General features: G+C 31.6%; 1 protein-coding gene across 1 annotated transcript; it reads right to left on the reverse strand.

Moving 5' to 3' along the window:
• Window positions 1–608: 608 nt before the first annotated feature.
• On the reverse strand, window positions 609–14,150 carry LOC128189644 (uncharacterized). The gene is made up of 18 exons (XM_052861324.1): window positions 14,088–14,150; window positions 13,768–13,832; window positions 12,909–12,982; window positions 10,665–10,856; window positions 10,065–10,346; window positions 9,832–9,946; window positions 9,002–9,491; window positions 8,384–8,520; window positions 7,424–7,489; window positions 6,563–6,670; window positions 6,256–6,370; window positions 5,055–5,130; window positions 4,333–4,443; window positions 3,915–3,998; window positions 3,733–3,811; window positions 3,276–3,443; window positions 2,702–2,779; window positions 609–1,648 (listed from the first exon to the last, which is right to left on the reverse strand). The coding sequence occupies exons 2-18, from the start codon at window positions 13,811–13,813 to the stop codon at window positions 765–767; spliced, it is 3,105 nt and encodes a 1,034-aa protein (XP_052717284.1). The 5' UTR covers window positions 13,814–13,832; window positions 14,088–14,150; the 3' UTR covers window positions 609–764.
• Window positions 14,151–14,158: the final 8 nt, after the last annotated feature.

Raw genomic sequence — 14,158 nt, forward strand, 5'->3', positions numbered from 1 at the left:
CTAAGTATGGTTCCCTCTTTTTCTTACGGAGATGATTAATTGATTATTAATTCATAGCTCTTTAGAAACTGACATGACTGAAAATTGGAGGTTAATAAATGTTTTTTGGTTGTAACTGTTTTGCAGTTGAGGTGCCCCCATTAATTAACACTATCCCTTACCCTGGATATAGAGAATGGGTGCAATTTGAATGTATCCAATTAGAAATGGAGCATCCCCCAATACCAGAACCCCTAGCTATGGAGGTTTGAATGTCAGTATGCTTGTAGATGCTTTGATGTTCATCATATAAACCTGTTCTTAGCTTGTCTGCTAAATACTACGGAATCGAAAAGGATTTTCTTTAAAAATAAAAATTAAATAGGTTGGAATTTCTAAATTAAACAATCTATGTCCCCCTACTTAAAATGCTTGTCAAATTTGATGAAAATTTTCTGCAAACCCCATAGTTTGTGAGAAAACAGAAATGTCTAAACTTTACTTCTAGTCCCAGGAGCAAATTATTATGAACCCATATGCATGACAAACGGTGTCAGCATGAGTGATTCAGGTGGTTAAAACAACAAAGTAGCATGCACACCTTTGAAATTGCAAAGTATTTAATCAACAACAAATCAATGACAACACTGAATTAACATTAACAACTATCACAGATTTTTGCTTAAGACCAGTTCTAATATATAACTTAAGAGTTAAATAGAACCTGACAGTATAGAACAACATAGCTCAACATCATAATAATACTTCTTTCATGTCCAAATAAATCATTCTTCAATTAATTCAAAAGGATCCGAGTCCTCATCGGCTTCATTCACAGCCTGAATCCCAGCAGAGACTGATATCACTGGCTCATGTTTGGGGATGGTGTCAAAGTCAAGACTTAGTTCAAGATCTAGGTCCTCTGCTTGTCTGAAGTCGCTTTCAGCATTTGGCACAGCTTGCTCCTGGGGATCACTCTCCGGACTAAAGAACAACTCTTCCTCTTTGATACCTGTCTCCTGCTTTATTCCTTGTTCTGGTATATCATCAGTATCTAGATCAACTGACTTAGCTGATTCACTTTTTGGAGAACAAACAATTTCTCTTGCATGATCAATGTTGATGGGACTTTTCTTTGGCTTGGCACTGAATTTATTCTTTGGTCTCTGTTCTTTCTGCAGGACTGATTTTGATGCTACCTGTGGAGTTTCATCTTTTGGTTCCTGTGTTTCAATCTCCTCATTGACCACATTCCGTGACGAATCAACACACTTTTCCTCCTGGCTCTCCTCCTCAGAATGCATTTCCATGGTAAACACATCTGGGTCCAGTTTTAGCTGTCTGTTGGGTCCAGTGCTATCACTGAAGTTACCAGAAGTCTCCTTTTCTACATCCTGTTCATTTTGAAAGTCTGATTCACTGTCTGTCTCACTTAATTCAGAAAGCTCTGTGTTGCCTTCACTTTTCAATGCTTTACTTGATTTAGTGAGTTTATTCAGTGGGGACTTTGTTACATTGCATGAAGCATGTTGTGTGTCACTATTTTTGATGTCAGGCTCCAGCTCAGAACCCCCTTGGTCTTGCTTCTCTGCCTTGGCGCTTCTACTCCTCAATTTTTTATTGGTAATGGTGTGTTCCTTGTGTCTGGTTATCTCCTTTTGCAAAGTTTCTGAATACCATTTAAATGATCAAAAAGGTTAATAGACATTTAAAACCTTATCCAATCATTTTCGAAACTTTAACTATAACTGCATTGATTGAGTCATATATTAAAAATGAAATATTCTTGTAAATGTATACACTTTAATAATCTATACAAAAACATATGGCATTATAGGTTTTTTGCTGAACTGTTAAAATGTATAACAATGAGACATACACTGTACACACATGTAATGGGCATATAAAAACCCACTTGTCAGATGGGACAGTCACTATTTAGAGGTTATTCATGCATGAATCCAAATTAGATTATTCTAGAAACATTCATTTTTACTAGCTTGATCAACAATTTCTGGCTTTTTCTGAACTCTCTACCCATTTATCATTTTGAGACGGATACATAGTCAAGAAAACAACAGATTAGGCTACCCCTACAAAAAATTTGTTTGCCCTTCCTTCGCTCAGTGTTTCAACTTTTTTTCCTAAGCTGCAGAAAAAAAATATTGAAACTACTCTGATTAAACATAAAAGATATGTAAATGACTGTATTTAGAAAATTTTGATGCTCAAAATAATGAAACAGTCTGAGTCGTAAGGAAAATCAGTCAATCAAACGGGTTTTCAAAGATTATCTTGTAATTACCCAATTTAATATAAGGTAAATTTGCTTTGTTACACAATCAACTTTAAGCTTGACTTGCAAACAAATACCGTAAGTGGCTGTATAATGCAACATTTAAACTCTGACTATGTAATTCACGGTGATAAATTTCTGCTTGTACATGCTAATTAGTGAAATGTCTGGATTCAGATATATCTAAATCGAACAAATACATGCATTAAATAACCAAGATCAATCTCTGATTGAAAATATGAAGAACCAGTTATGAATAAAGGCATTTTATATACAAGTTTATTCATTGCTTAATTAACACCGATAAAAATTTTCAGTGATAGTGATTTGGTGAATAAGTTTTGCTCTTTATTTTTCCTTGTCAATAAACTTTCTGCTTCTTGTAATTCACTATAAGGTCTCTGAAGAATGCATTGAAAGTTTTACCGATGTTTTCCTCCTCCTCCTCCTTCTCCCCATCATCTTCCTTTATCTCTTCATCTCCTGACAGTACAAAGTCTGAGTCTGTAAAAGAAGTGTAAAATTATACATATGAAAAGAATCAAAAAGCTTTTGGGCACCTATATACCAGTCCATTATGAGTATCATTGGATCTAATATTATTTTTTTTACTCAAGTAGCTAATACACATTTATGGAGCAAGTCTTGATTAAAATAAACAACAATCTAATATGTGATGTAATTGTTTAATCTTTCAGTTCATCAACTACTGAGAAGGTGACCCCCCCCCCCCCCCCCCAAAAAAAAAAACACCAAAAAAAACCCCAAAAACCACTTTTAAAAAACTCTTTCATGTACCATTCTTCATAAGCATGATATAAGACAAGAGAATCATGGGCTACATCACGCATCCTATAGTAACAGTACTCAAGTGAATTTTCTTAAATAAATTCTTAACTCCAACTACATTGTAGTTAAAAAGATATTGAAAATTTTTAAGTTTCTAAACTTTCAATGATGATGAAGGAATACTATTTTCTTTGATCTTTTTCATTCTTACCATCAGTGAAACTCTCCAGACTGTCCAACACATCATCAAGACTACTGAGGAGAGAGCTAGGGTTGTTCAGAAGGTCATCCACAGTAGTATCATCCACCACTTCCACTTTTGTTTGGCTGGCTACTTTCCAAGATCTCTTTGCATGCTTCGGTTTTGAAGGTTTGTTCTCTACAATGTACAAGCAAGTTTATCTTTATCATATTTGTTCCTAATTTGTTATTGTCATTATTATAGAAATAAACATAGATTTAAAACTCAACAGTATTGAGCTCAAAATATCTATTGCTTTTCTCCAAATTGATATTTATCCAGTGTAAATGGATTCATTTGTTGAAAACATTTTGTAATGTACATTGTAAAACTTACTTGTAATATCAAAAATTCTTGTTATTCATTATTAGCCTCTTAATGTCTTACAAGTTTCCAAGAAACACTAAAGTTCAATATACAAACATACCATGGTCTTTTGAAACAGATTCATCTTTTCCCCATTTGCCTTTATATCTTTGACAGAAACTGAAGGATTTGAGCCTCTCCTGAAAATGAATAAAGCATAATTAGATTGTATAAAGATTTATCAGAATACATCATGTTGGATAAACATTTTAATGATGAAATTGAAATTTAACTCTACTAAACCTGAAGATCTAGTTGTAAAGCACTGCAAGCTTTGGCTTTGGCAGCAGCTATCTCTGACTTGTAGCTTGGAATCTTGCTCTTCTTCTATAAATTAGTGTTTATTTTTAGCAATTAATGTGGGATACAAGCATTAATCTGACATTAAGTAATTATGCAAGTTTTGTTAAATGAATTATGATGCAACATTTTTTCAAATTGTTCTACTTTACTTTATATAGTCAATGTTTTCTATGAAAATAAAACATAATATTCTATCAAAATCTATCAATTATATATATATCAACAAAATCTCAATATTTGCTTTATGGTTAATCTATATAGTGTTGAAATTTTCGTTTACTGGTATTAATTTTCTCAATCTGCAGCAACCCAAGTTGACATTGTCAAAAACTTGCGATGAAAGATGAAAGATACTTACAGGTGCTGTTAAACAATTTAGATTTTCTTTTCCAATAAATGGCTGGATGCATGAAGATCTAACCCACGCTCTAGACACTCTCTCATCAAAGAATACCACATGATAATGACTCTGTAACAATCCACACATTCAAAACAAAGGACACTATACCTACATGTACCATATACATACATGTATATGTTACATATTGGCACAAATAAAGAAAAACATCTAACCGGTAATATCCTTTACAGATTTTTTTAATCTCTTGAGGTTTAATAAAACTTGATAAATTTAATGCACAGGCACATGATATACTGGTAATTTATATTAATCTCATAATGAAAAATATATACTCTCTACCCAATAATACTCCCTTGTGTATTATTAGATTTGGGGGTTACCTGTTTAACATCATGAGAAAAATTAATATATACTGTAAGGTGCCTGTGATTTAATGCAATAAAAATGTCCATTAAAACACTCTTGATGTTTAGTAGTTGTACCGCATACAGGCACAAAATTTTATTTTGAACCCCAGAAAAATGTTAACAATAATTGTTAACATTTTTCTGGGGTTCAAAATAAAATTTTGTGCCTGTATGCGGTACAACTACTAAACATCAAGAGTATATATTTCAAATTTTGCAGCAAAAGTTCAAAGAAATAACTTGAATTATACATGGCAGGAAATATATACAATTGAGCTATTAACCAAAATATAATGTACAATTTATACTTACAGGGAACATTGTCTCTGAATTCGCTAGCTCAAAAAAGTACTCAGTGTCTGGATCCATCTCAATCATGGCAGGCCACCTATTCCAATTTTAGGATCAAAACATATTTAAAAGATCACAACAATTGCATTCTAAATCATAAGTATTATTCAATTTTTCAGATTTTCAATTTTTTTTTTATAAAACAGATTAAACAGTTTACCAGAAAAGATTCTTTTGAACAATATGCAAACCCAATTTAAAATATGTTTCAATCACATCAAGATCAAAGATTCAATAGTGAATATATTTAAGCATTATTGAATAATCTGAAAAGTTTAATACAATTCTATACTCATTAAATATACAAGAGGACACAGGTCTTATGGGTATCCACAGTACCTTAGCCCATACAGAGACCTATCAGGGATTATTATATTAGCATGCAAGGCTCATTCTGGAATGGCCAAGTAACACAGGTGATCTATATTGCAGTCTTTACGTTTGGTATCACAGAAAGCCAAGAAAGACAACTCTGCCCTTTAACAGGCCTATATGTTGAGCTGGGCTAGGTATACATTTAATTTGTCAAAGGCCATAAAAATTGTTTGTTTCCCCTCTCCCAATTAACTGACAAAAAAGATAATTTTTTATTACATGTAATAATACATAGATATACAGTTGAACTTCGGTATCTCAAACACTGATATCTCAAATACAATGGATATGTCGAAGTGATTTGTAAGTCCCAACCACTTAAACTATAAGTATTCTACCCTTGATATCTCAATTTCTGGGATATCTCAAAGTTTTTAACCAGTCCCATCTAGTACGACCTCAGACTATTTTCTTTTAAAATCATCACTTTTGAAAAAATTCTGAACAGTAATTATAATTTAATTCCCTATACCAGCATGACTTTTTAATCAAAAGTTTAAATACTGAGCAAGGAGAGGGCAATCTATTTTTTTTAAAATTGGTCCTTTACTGTAAATTCCTAATTAAACGCGAGGAATTAATATCCGCGTAAAATCGCGAGAAGCCCCTCTCGCAAATTCTAAAATCTCGCTTTTAATTTTGGGAGACATGTAAACTACATGAAACTATGATGAAATTTTGCCATTCGCGATTTTATGTTCTCGCGATTTGATGGTAAATCGTTGAATCGCGGAATTAAGTACTCGCGTAAAATAAGGAATCTACAGTATATACACATAGCACTTGCCATGGGAATCCTGACATTCTGGCCCACACCACAGTTCCCTCGGTGTAGTTGGTGTAAATGTGCTCTTCTTCATTGTACTCTTGCTCAGCTTTGTCACACTCATTGTAATCTTGGTCTGCAAACACAAAATATAAGAGTTTAGACATCCAGTAAGTTCATATACAAGACTAAAAGTGCTGTCAAAATAAATTTTGAGTTTCAAATGTAAAACTTGCTGGGGTCTGTACATGTAGGTTTTTTTTGTTTTATTTTTTTTTTATATGATAGCCTTATAAATCTCATGTAGTTTATATTATTTTATAGAAACCTTTGTTCATGGTACAGAACCAGTCATCAGGAAGCTCTGACGGATCATTGACATCAGACAGGTACCTCCACTTCTTACATGAACTGTTACAACATTGCACCCAAGTTCCTATCAAACAATATGTCAATGAAGATAATTCATCCTTTCTTAATTACCGGGTATGGTATCATTTTTCAACAATAATACAGCACAAATCTTGTTTGCTTGGAAATATCTTCATGACCTGTGTCATCCAAATGCAATGAAGAAACACTTCATTTAAACTATACACAATATACTTAATAATACTTTAAGGTTTGCAAATTAAAATTATTTTAATTTCCTTTAACAATGTAATAGTTAGATACCTATTTTGTATAAGTCACATGTCATTTTTCTAAGACTTGCCATACTTTCAAACTTTTTACTTCAATAAAAATTTATTACTGTTGGTTTGAACATAATTTTTTTTTTTGTATAAACACAGTGGGATTGGGCACAAGTTCCAAAACTTTATGCCCTCTCCCTTTTATCCATATTACTATTACTGTAATCTAATTCATCTTGGCATATGTACCTGTATATGATGTATGTAAAAGCAGCAAATTTTATAAAGCTCTAAGTTATTTTTAAATGGAAACAATTTTATCACTCTCTTAAAAAAATACAACAATTTATACAATCATGTTATCAATTTAATTACGATCATATACAATGTATAATTATGTATACAAGTCTTCGAAATTGTGAAATCATATTTCTCAAGATACTAAATCATATGGATCCAAAAACTGAAATTTTGGTGTTTTGTACGTGCCACCTTTTTATGACCTTAATATCTTTTATTTAGGATGATGTTACAAATATTTACAAAGTACTTACCATACTGGAGCAAGTCTCGATCCATCATTTTTCTTTTACGATCAATTTTGTCTTCCGATTTCTTTTCTGATTAAGAAATTTTAAGATTTGCATTAAAGTCCAGAAAATGGCAAGTAAACTAAAACATTAGCAAAGTTAATTTAAGGAACATGATCAAAACATCAAATTTTAACAGCAAAAGTATAAAATCTGTCAAGTCCTAATAGTATTACTGTTTTGCATGACATTGTAAGCCAATGTTGGTTGCATGAATCTTAACATGCGTAAAAGAAAATTAAATTGTCTACAAATTGTGTTACTTACATGCATGTATTTTCATATTCACATACATGTACAATAATGAAATGAAAATTTTACTTCCAATGATAAACAAGTAAATTTTCAAGTATATTGAGGTTTTTGACTTTTTAAAAAGTCATGCCATTTTGTCTATCATTCTTTCTTTTTAATTTTTCTTCACTGTTTTTGTGGACATTATTTCTTCAAGTAAATAAACAAGAGTGAATAACCGTGTCATTGAGCATTATACTGTGTTTGTGTGAAATACTTCAATCACTTGAATTACAGAACAAAAGTGCAAAGTAAAGTAATAGTCTAGAAAAATTAAATTAAACTTTAATGAAACGACAAGCAGAAATATTCGTTGAGGATTTAATTTCATTATTTTCATTGGCGGTATAAACCAACGAAATTAAATCCATGACGAATTTTCAACCCTAGTATCAATAAATACAGAGTTAATATATGTCAAATTTTAGAGATTACAAAATGACGAAATTTAATGCCAACGAAATTTTAATTGGTTTCAAAACAAAATTTTAACCCAACCATATATATGTACTTCTACAGTAATTGCAAATTAAATGTTTGGACTCATTTCATTAATAATCTGTTATTTTATCTTCTTGGGTAACATAATTGTGAGAGTTTAGGATTATAGCTTCAGGTGTATAGACATACTGTGAACATTATCATTCTGTTGTTTTAGCCGACTTTTTTGCTTCTTCTCCTTCTTTGTCTGAAGATGTGGTGATCCTATTTTCACTTTGTATGGAGTTACAGCAGTTTTACTTTGTTTTTTGGCCCCAGTAAAACCTCTGAAAAGAAATATATTTTAATCATGAAAATCCAAAGTTTCTAAATCAAAACAGAAACAGCAAGATATCTGTGAGCCAATGCTCACTATAGTGATACTTGGCCCCCTCGGATGTGAATATGAATATACATAATAAGCAAAGTTGTCATTTAACAGGAAGTTGACGTCAAATTATTACAAAAATGAATCCAATCATATGGCCTGCCTATAAACGAATAGAGTTTGTTAGAATTTCTAGCAGCTGCCATTAATAGTTGCTGAGAAATCTTCGACAAAAATTTGTTAAAGAAATTAAAATTTGGGCTAATAATAAACAGTCGTCATTTAAGAGGATGTTGAGGTCTTTGACGAAAATTTGCTATGGACAGACTGACAGACACACAAGGTAAAACAGTATACCTCCCTCTCCATTCGAGCAGGATATAAAAATGAATTGATTGAATGATGAATGATTGGATGATAAATTCACAAAAAAATATTACTTTTTAGTGTTTGGTGTTTTGAATTTCTTTTCCTTCATTGAATTTTTCTTCTTCACTTTATTTGCTACATTTTCCTTATTTTCGTCTGGTTCCAATGTGCCTGTAACATTTTTCTTAATTTTCTCTGGTTCAAGTGCAACTTTAGCATTTTCCTTTTTTTCCTCTGGTTCAAGTGTGTCTTTCGTTATATCAAAAGCAGTTATAGTTTTTAATGAACATTTACTATCAGATTCTGTATTATTCTTTGTACTATCTTGTAAGATTCTAGCAGTCTCATTTGGCATTGGTTTCTCCACATTGGGCTCCATTTCTTGAACATCTGTTGAACTACTACTACCTGTACTCTTCACTGGCTTCATTTTGGGCAGCTTCTTAGGCTTTTGAATTTTCTTCTGATTTGACGACTGTTCACAACCTTTTATCTGATTATCAGAAAGTAAGGTACATGCATGTTCCTTATTACCATCTTTTCTTTGGAGAGATACCATCACTACAGAAAAATAAAATAAAATGAATTTTTCATAACAGCTTAAATTAGGGCTTATTAAAATCCCTAATTTAAACCAATCAAATACAGAATCTTATTGAACAAAGTTTAAGCAATAACAGTAATGTGCATGTGGCTCATAGTTAATTAATATGTATTTTATAGCTTTTACCAAAACAGGTGCTGGTTCAAAACCCAGCCCCTTTGGGTACTAGATATCTGTTCTGTTCAGTTCTTATAACCTTATTAGTTATACAATTAGTTTGCAAACACTTAGTGAATACTCACTTAGTGAGTTAAAAAAAAACACATTATGTACAGCATTTGTAATCAAAAGTCATACATTCATCAATGGGTGTATCCATAACTCTTCTGATAGCATTCTTGAAGATCTCTTCATACTCTTCATCACTAAGAGAGCGGACAGGTAGGGGAGGTCTCTTAGTCTTACTTTTTGTCTACAAACAAGGCATTCATTTAATATACATACATGTATCACTCTATTCATCTTTCAATTTTCCTACTGTTTTTTTAAAGAACAATATATATATATGACCCAGTTCAGGAAGCCTATACCTGAGCTGAAGCATTCTTTGAATCATCCACTGTCCTTTTTGGAGAAGTTTCAACCTCTTGAACATGCTTTTGTTCTGAAACGGTAGTGCTTCTGTCGTTTTCCTCATGTTCTGTATGTAGGGAACTTTGGTTCTCTTGTTCACTTGGCTCTGTGTTTGCTTCTTCTTTCCTGAGATCTGAATCTTGAACTTGTTCATTTTCTTCTTTCTGTTCCACAGAATTGTCACAGTTTTTCTGTGATTCTTCTGTGATTTTGTTCTCAGTTGTGATGATGGCAGATTTCTACATGATTAATCAAATACATGTAATTGCTGTGAATTGCTAATATACACTTCATTCTTTCCCCCTCTTCTGAATGTGCAGATGTGGCTCATACAAATCCAATTATTTAAATAGTTCAAACTTGCTTAAAATAATTTATTTTATTACTTTAGCATTTATTTTCAAATAAAATCATACTGGCCGGAGCTTAAGTCGTTAATCATATATAACTGTCTTTAAAAACAATTACATGAAATAAACAATATTTCCCTTCATTTTTGAATATTTGTATTAAATTAAGATGTAAAATGTATATACACATACACTGGTACTACATACTTCTTCCTTATTTTGGTACTCATGAACTTTTGGCACCTTTTTCTTTTTTTCCTTCATCTCCAAAGATCTGTCAGGTTTACTTTTTTCATTCTTCTTTACACCAAACGTTTGGCTTTTCTCTTTGTGAGATTTTGTCTTTAAGTTAGTTGTTTCATCAGAATTCTTCAGGTTATCATTCATTGATACTTCTTGCTATGAATACATTACAACATCTATATATATGTACTAGAACAGTAACTTCTCATAATTAGTAACGATAGTATTTCATGGCTATATCATTAAAATGAGTACTAAGTACTATACAATTTAACTTTCACCAAGTTACATCACCATAATTAGTTACATGTATGAAGGGGAGAATAGGGGATGAAGGGGAGGGGGGTTCTTCATCAAAACTAATTGGATTAAGATTTTGTTTTTAAAAAATTTGCTACCGTAACCCTTTCCATAACTTACCGGTATTTCTTATTAAGTCTCTTTGGGATAAAGCATTGCTCCATAATAAATGGAAATTAATAAATAAACAAGAGATATCTGTCAATGTGACTGCAAACCAGGTTTTTTTTGTGTGAAAAAATACTTAATCCATTGTAGATTAAAAAATATAAGGGGTACCCTATAAATATTACATAAATACCCTATAAAATATTATGCAAAAAAAATACTTGTTTAAAAGCTGGTCTTTTTTGCATAAACTATCAAAAATAAAAATCAAATTGATATGCATAATTCTAATATATATTTATAGTTACAACTAATATGCAAAACAAAATCTTAATTCCTATCTTGAAAACTATTATAGGAGCTATCTGTACAATAGGGTTACCCTTTTGGCAGCCACCTGCCTGCCTGCCCTCTAACTATTTTCACCATTTCAATAACCCAATTTTTCCTACAGAAAATCTGGTTAAAATTTTAAGAGAAAAACCCTATAGAGGAATTATTATAACTGAATGTTGGTTTAACAGTAATCATTTTGAAAATACACCAAAAGCATAAATTTATATCATGAAAAAGTAGGAAATTAAAAAAAAAAACTCTTGTTTAGAATTTTCATTCTTCTCTGACTATTAACATAAGGTGATTCAAGTTTAACAATAATTTTTAGAAACTTACACCCAGGTATATATGTGTATTATTATAATAAACTAAGAAATTAGACTGGTTTACCAAATGAATGCATCAACATGATAAAAAATAATTGAATAAAAATTAAGTACCAGTACATTTTTCATTTGTATGGTTTTTTTGGTTTTTTTTTTTTAATATTTATGATTTCTACACTCCTGTATATTTTTAATTGATTGATTGATTGAACTCTAGATCTGTCCCTGGTTTCTGCTTCCACCAGTTTTTGTGCGAGATCTTGATAATCGTAAATACATTTGTGTCTAAACTACAACCATTCTCTAGAAGGAAAAAAGTCCAGATTATCTGCCCTGAAACACCCTCTACCGCTTCAAGTTTCAATAAACAGCCAAAAGATAGAAAGTCTTCAAGGATTTTGCATTGCAAACAATTTTCAGTACCCTGGATGATAACGTTAAAAAATGTGAGAGGTGTCCAGAGTACTTTCGAATAGAAAAAAGATGTAAACGTTTTCCATTTTTAATCTCCGTATGTTTTTTGTTTTAATTGTTCATGTGAAATTGTTTGGTATAGACAGATGATGTTTCAATGAAGAAATCTTGGATTTTTTTCCCTTTTATCGATTTGAATTGTATTTCATTGACATGTATGTTTATTTTAGTTAAAACTTAACAAAAAGTGATGGAAGCAATAACTTGAGACAGCTAGACTATTAGGAAAAATTTTTTAATCATTAGTTGCATCTACAGACGCTTGTCCTGCTATATACAGTAACCTTATAGGCTTCTTTATTGTAGCCTACTGTATGAAACAAGCATCTATGGTTAATATATTCTACTGACTGAGCTAAAAGGTTAACACACTAGCTAGTGATAGTAGGAGTGTGACAGTACTGACCCTACATGTATATAATACACACTATCCCATTTCATTTACCTTTTTTATGCATGAAGGTTTGAAAATATATATGTTTACTTGTTCTCACAAGAATGTAATATTCCATTGGTAGCAATCATGCAATTTACATATATTTATTCAGTACATCAAAAGGAGCAGTAGTTTGAATCATCTTTTCACGTAGGTATAATTGTTATTTAGAGCTTAATTGCAGTGCTTGCCGCTATTATATTTCTTAGAATCAATCAGTGTACGAACCTCTGTAATGATTTTTGTTTTCTTTGCCTTTGGTGGCTCCAAAGATGGATCTGCAGTCGCACATTTTACTGGAGCTATCAAAGAATCACATACATGTAATAATGAATATTTACTCCTTAACCATTTTATTATTAATTGAAAATAATAAGCTTGAACAGAGACATAAATAACAGAGATTCGCAACTCCGCCATTAGCATGTTTTGTTGTTGAAAAATGGTACAGGACAAACCTTACTTTGAGAACTGCAGTTTAGTAAACTGAGATAATGATCTTAAACCAAAAGCATATTGTTTTAATGTGTGAATAGGTTTTAGACATTTTTCAAAAAAAAAAAATTGAAAAATAAGATTAATATATAGAAAATATATTGGCCAGCTACAAAACATCAGTGCAATCTCAGACAATGGGTAGCCAACTGCCTCCTAAAATTCCTCTTTTAATATTGTTTATATGACATAAACTCATGAAAATAAATAATATTTTGAATGTTCTGGTAATAGGTTTTAGCTATATATATTTTGATATAACCGTTTATTATAGAAAGATATACTGATTTAAACTGGGAGCACTTTACAATAGGGACCACGAGATTTCGATCAGTTGCCAATTTCTGTTATTTATGTCTCTGACTTGAAATAGTAATGACTTCAATCAATATTAAAAACGTCCTCTTGAAATCACTATTAATTCAGGCATCAACAATATAGGCCTACAGGGAAAAATACTTTCATTTAAACTTAATTGGGTAATCTCATTTGTGACATTTACTGAAATATTGTAAATCTTGTCCTTGTATATATCTATTCAAGTTAGAAAATAATGTTCTACAACTTTAAAATCATGAACATTAAAAAAAACCTGAAAATCCTTTCTTGCTCGTTTTCTTCTTTTTCAGTTCTTCCATTGAAAGGTTCTCTTTGATCCTAAAAAAGTAATTTTTCTCTTTCAGTTGATGGACTTCAAGGCACTAACGATACCCTAAGTCTACCCCCCCCCCCCTTTCCCCTGAGCTAAAAGTTAAGCAGTGTACTATCTTTCTTCTTCCGAAGATTCTTTAAAAAAATGTTGCAGTCCAAAAAAATTAAATGCACTCAATAATGATACAATCAAGATCGGTATTTCAACAGATTGCAATGACAATCCGCAAATTGTATAAGCCTGAGGATTCTCTTTCTCACCACCAAACTCCAAAGCAGCCGTCGTCTAAAATTCGTCAGACGATTGGAGCGCTTCCGTTTTACCCACAAGT

Source organism: Crassostrea angulata, chromosome 6, assembly GCF_025612915.1.
Source record: "Crassostrea angulata isolate pt1a10 chromosome 6, ASM2561291v2, whole genome shotgun sequence".
NCBI classification, from domain to species: Eukaryota; Metazoa; Mollusca; class Bivalvia; order Ostreida; family Ostreidae; genus Magallana; species Magallana angulata.